Source organism: Acanthisitta chloris, unplaced genomic scaffold (assembly GCF_000695815.1).
Source record: "Acanthisitta chloris isolate BGI_N310 unplaced genomic scaffold, ASM69581v1 scaffold7365, whole genome shotgun sequence".
NCBI lineage: Eukaryota > Metazoa > Chordata > Aves > Passeriformes > Acanthisittidae > Acanthisitta > Acanthisitta chloris.
This window is the reverse complement of record NW_008675281.1, coordinates 1-5,801: the sequence shown is the minus strand read 5'-3', so window position 1 is coordinate 5,801 and position 5,801 is coordinate 1. Positions and strand designations below refer to the sequence as shown.

Genomic DNA, 5,801 nt, shown 5'->3' with positions numbered 1-5,801 from the left:
AGCCCTGAAAGTAAAACAAGTATTTCTTCTTTCCTTCAGCCCAATTCTACTTTATAGTATACATGACTGTGGTTTGTCGTACACTCTTAACATTCGAAGGTTTTATTTTCTGTTCTGTAAAATAGCAAGGAATGAAAGGTGATCTTTCTGGATGTCTAATTTTATAATTAATTGATCCTATGAAAGCTATTAATTGTAGATAAAAATATAATGCCAAAATATTTTACAGGCTTAAACTGTATATTTATATTTCAAATGGAAACAATTAGCTTAGTATGCTAGAGGATCTGCTGTACTATGAACATCATATAAACTAAATTAATTCTAAACAATCCCATCAATGTAACAGCGAGTGTTCTGCATTAAAAAAACTCTTCTTTAGGTTCTAAGGATCTGATTCAATTGTTTTGGCAAAGTTGGCAGCAGTGCTCCATAGTTATTAAATTTTACATTCTTGGACTTACTTACAAAAAGATTTAAAATAGGAATTAACTAACTTGATGGTTCATTGATTCCATCATTAACTAAATAATTCTCATTCATGATGGACCTATTTTCTCCCTAATTTCATTTTCCTTACTGTTTTCTTTTTATTCTGGCATGGTTTTAATCATTGCTTATCATCATACATGAACTCATTTCCACATTTTTCTTTCCTGAAGCCTGATTCTCCCAAAAATTCATTTGGGAATTAAATCAAGTCTCTTCTTCAAGGTTTACCTGCCACTTGCCTGAACACCAACAGCTTTGCTGTGTTCAGATACTCAGCAGGTTTCCTGGTTTGGACATTTCTGCTTTTCTGATTTCATATATAGGCATCCAAATGAACATACAAATATCCCTGAGTTTTATTTTTTACAAATATTTAAACTCACTTTCAGTTAAAAGTTTGCTCAGTAATAGATTTTAACTGTTTATCCAGTAAACATGTAATATAAAAGAATTATTTTATTTGATTCAATCAGTGATTTTCAATACCATGAACATGTTTTTGCAGACATACATTAAGTAAATATTCTAAAAGTAATAATTTTTTCTTGTTGCATTTTGGTTTACTTGTTTCTTATTTTTCCCATTCTTTAAGGCTATTTGCTACTGTTTGTATGTTTTCCTTATAATTATGGTGACATTTTCTCTTACCTCTATACTGCTTTTCTGACTTGCTACTCTCAACAATTAAAAATGTGTAACAGAGATACTGGAATTATAACAGAGTATTACATTTAAGAAGGGCTGATGAAGCATTTGCAAGATATTGGTGCCTGTGTTCTTACGATGTCTCTCTTGGATTTCACTTGTACTCTAGGTGGTTGTGAATGCCCTGTTAGGAGCGATTCCATCTATTATGAATGTGCTTCTTGTTTGCCTTATATTCTGGCTGATCTTCAGTATCATGGGAGTAAATCTGTTTGCTGGAAAATTTTACTACTGCGTTAACACTACAACTGATGAGAGATTTGATATCAGTCAAATCAACAACTATAGTCAATGTGAGGAGCTCATACAAAACAACGAAACTGCCCGGTGGAAGAATGTGAAGGTTAACTTTGATAACGTAGGCCTTGGTTATCTTTCTCTGCTTCAAGTGGTAAGTCACCACTCCTTAATTTTTATTTCTGTGTCTCTGTTGTTTACTTATAACAGTAAAAAGTAATTTTTCGTTGCTTTTTCTCATTTAGAAATTTTGTCTCTCACTACTTGGTTTGAATTATGAAGTGTGAGAGAAATCCATGACTCCAGAGAAGTAACACAAAGCCTAGAGGCTATGCTGACTATGAGAAAAAAACCCATGTCATTCAAACCTAATACACCCTAGCTGAATTGAATCTGTATCAAGTACACCTATATTGCTCATGCACCAAAAAGCCCTTTTATGTCAGATACTACTCATAATAGATGAAAGTTCTTATTAGATGCTGTGGCCTCTATAGTCAGATATTAGAATTTGCTTGCAATTCTTGTACATGAATAAAACATACAATAGAAAACAAGAGTCAGCTATTAACATTGCACTGTACTGGTATTTATGATGAAGGCTGAAGACACACAGTCTTCAGCTCTTAAACAGTGTTTCTGACAAGCCATTTTCCAGGAAAAGTGTGACACAAACACTGGTGTTCTTTTTATAGGCTACATTTAAAGGATGGATGGATATCATGTACGCAGCTGTGGATTCTCGTAATGTAAGTATAGTTCCTTGTCTCCATTTGTTTTGACTGTATGAGCTCCAAGATTTAAGAATGTAATTTTAACATCTTTCGGAAATAACAGTAAAAATGAGAGAACAAAGAGTTACTATAATTTTGTAGTTAAAGAAAATGAAAATCATAAGAAAAATGAGAGGGGAGGAAAGCAGAGGAGCAGTCCTAAAGAATTCCATGTTCTCTGTCTTGGACCAAAATTCCTCAACCCCACAGCAGACTTAACTATTGCTGTGAAGTGCCATTTCCTCCTCCCATTGTGCATTGAGGCATTCTTTACATTTGGAAACAGGCACTGATATGGAGATTGTTTTTTTTGTAATACTGATCTTTTTTTCAAATTAAGACTTTAACTATGCTCTGCAAGCCACGTGACTCCTTTCTTTAGGGCAATGTTCCTGTGCATTTTCTTGCCCTTTTGCCCTTCTTGCCCTTGCTGCCTTGGTGCAAGTTTTCCTCTAGTTCTAAGTAGACAGCTGAATAAACTATACTGGTAAAGCTCCAGCTTTTTGGTAAGCTGCGCTCACAACCAGAGGCCTGTTGGAGGCATGTAAATGTGCATAGCTGTAACAATGAAATTTACACATTTACAACAAGTAAATGTGCATAGCTGTAACAATAAAATATACTTAGTATAAATATGGCTTGAATGCCACTCTCCCATAATCCTGTGCAGTTTTCTAAGTGCCTATAGCAGTGAAAGGTCCACAAGCCCACAGTGGAGGCCTCCCACAATATTGGAATTCTGCAGCTTTACAAGCTGATGTTTCTGGTTGCCTGTAGACTTCAGACAGACTGAACTTGACTAGTATAAATCAATCATGTCTTCAGTATTTATTCTACACTCATACAGGCCAGTTAAATTTTTTTAACAAAATTATCCAGTTTGATAGCAAAGTTCTTTGTCAAGAATGTAACTTCATAGATTAAAGATCAGTGGAAGAGATTTGTCAGAACTTGACTATAAGAAGCAAAGATCAGAGTGATAGAGCCCTAAATTCTATCCAGCAGATATTCTGTGCTCACCATTAAACTAAGACTTAGTTTCTATGCCTTTTTTGCAGGTTTTGGATCAGCCTAAGTATGAAGATAACCTGTACATGTATCTTTACTTTGTCATCTTTATCATCTTTGGATCATTTTTTACCTTGAACCTTTTCATTGGTGTCATCATAGACAATTTCAACCAGCAGAAAAAGAAGATAAGTACTTCATGATTATTCTGAAAAGAAAGCAAAAAAACCTTTATTTTTGGTCCACTCATAATAATTTTATGCATTTTTTTCTTTTGTGATCATTAATATGAGCTCCGCATATTAAATATATTACATTATAAAAGCTTATAGGTTGGCTTCATGAGGGTTTGATGGACAAGTGACTATATGTCTGTCTATGGTTAGTGAAATAATCAATGTCTTCTTTGTAAAGATGTGGATCTGAGTCTGGAGTCTGTAATAGACTCATAAATAAGTCTGGCAATTGAACTAACAAAATGTAGCTATAAAAATCTTTGCAATACTACCTTCATGCCAGAGAGCTCAGCAGTGTAGATTTCTGAACTTTAATAATAAACCTTGTATTATCTTTATTCATACTCTCTTTAGTCTTTTTGTCAACACTGCCTCTAAAGGTATCCCTGTTTCAGCTGCAGAACTTAACGCTTCGTGTAGCCTAATACTTAATTTATAAAAATTATGGAAGTATTTTTATGTCTGTCCTAAACAAGAACAAGAGTGATTACTACTATTCAGTACCTTTATTCATAAGTAATCAATAGAGATCTGTGATTGTAACCAGTTTTTTTCTCTGTGGTTTACTTTGGAGGTCAAGACATTTTTATGACAGAAGAACAAAAGAAATACTACAATGCCATGAAAAAACTGGGTTCCAAGAAACCACAGAAGCCTATACCTCGACCAGCAGTAAGAATAAAAATATTTTCTGTTACTTTTATATCTATTTAAAGATTGGAGTTTTTTAAATTAACATCTTAGGCTGAAATAAGTTGTAAGCTGAAACAAGAAGTGATATAAGAAAAGCCTTATTCACCTGAAATATATTTTTTCTCTTTTCTCCCTCCAACAGAACAAATTCCAAGGCATGGTCTTTGATTTTGTAACTAAACAAGCATTTGATATCAGTATCATGATACTTATCTGCCTTAATATGGTCACAATGATGGTAGAAACAGACGATCAGAGTGAAGACATGGAAAACATCCTGTATTGGATTAACCTGGTGTTTATTGTACTTTTCACTGGAGAGTGTGTCCTGAAATTGATTTCACTTCGCCATTACTACTTTACTATAGGCTGGAATATTTTTGATTTTGTGGTTGTCATTCTCTCAATAGTAGGTAAGAGCAATTCATTTTTGTGTCGTATCTAATTCTGTGAAAACTGAAGCGTTTTTGTCATGTAAAATCTATTTATATTTTGGTTCAACATTGTCACTAGAAAGTCTTATCCATAGGATAACTGAAAAGTATGCTAAGAAATTTTTTAGCAGGATGCTTTGCACACTCCCACTTTTTTATTAGTTGAAATTAGATCTTTCTTCCAAATTCAGGAGATATTCCTCAACATAGGAAAAACCTTAGGAAAAACATGAGAGGCAATTTTGACATAAACTTGCAGTTGCAGGTAAAAGAGTCCATCAATCCAAAATCCAAGAGCAGAATCTGTGTGGGACTGTTACTAGGTGAGGATACACATACCCCAGACAGCAGGGTAAAACCCTCTCCTTACTTCGGAGGTTTGTTTGATCCTGACAGGTTTTATGCCTGAGACAGAGTGAGCAACTGAAGAAGCAGAGCTGAAGCAGCTGTAACAAATAATGACTCCACTAATCTTTGCTTTATCTAGAGTAGAAAACCTGAAATAAATGTATTAAATATTCTGTTATTTTAACTTTTCAGAACTCCTTAATGTACAAATTGGCTTTGTTATTTTTTTATCGAAACAGGATGCATTTATTTTTCTGCTTTGAGGCACATAATATAATGCTCAATACTTAAACTCTTCAGTGAGTTCTAAGAAGCCTTTTTATTATCAGTTTGTTTATGTTTGGAATTGCTGTGTCATTAACAATAAACTTGTGTTCACGTTATTATATGTATGATTAAGAAGTTGCAGTTCTCTTCAGACATACATATTTTCTTTGAATACCCTAACTTGATTGCATGGCATTTTAATACTGCTGTAAATATGATCTTTCTTCAGATTCCTCTGGTCTCAGCATTTGTCACTCTACATACACTAGCTATCAGTCTGTCCTAAAAGAGATTGATTTTATGTATTTGAGTGTCTGTTTATCTACATCGTCATACAATTAATACTCAGAAACATCACTGATGCTTCATCATCATTGATCCTGCAAATTCCTTCAGAATTTCTATTGGGATTTGTGGCTTTCTAAGGCAGCCCATACCAACTGTAAAGGTTTTGTAAAAGCAACTGAATGGCTAATTTCTCAAACTCTGTTTAAATATCCTGGTCTTTAAAAGTTCTACAGTGTTTGTAGGATAAATCTTTAGCAGTGGTTAAATGTAATAATATTCTTTACTAGTTTAACTTGTTTTTCTCTAGGTATGTTCTTGGC

The 5,801-nt window shown here is 33.9% G+C and overlaps 1 protein-coding gene across 1 annotated transcript in view; it reads left to right on the top strand.

The window, feature by feature from the left end:
- LOC103803147 (sodium channel protein type 2 subunit alpha) overlaps positions 1-4,843 on the top strand; it is a gene marked incomplete at its 3' end in the record, with an annotated part of 49,998 nt that extends 45,155 nt beyond the window's left edge. The window contains exons 21-26 of the mRNA XM_009075684.1: positions 1,307-1,588; positions 2,130-2,183; positions 3,266-3,403; positions 4,019-4,123; positions 4,287-4,557; positions 4,770-4,843. Coding sequence (XP_009073932.1) covers positions 1,307-1,588; positions 2,130-2,183; positions 3,266-3,403; positions 4,019-4,123; positions 4,287-4,557; positions 4,770-4,843 — 924 coding nt within the window. The remainder of the gene's footprint in view (positions 1-1,306; positions 1,589-2,129; positions 2,184-3,265; positions 3,404-4,018; positions 4,124-4,286; positions 4,558-4,769) is intronic.
- Positions 4,844-5,801: the final 958 nt, after the last annotated feature.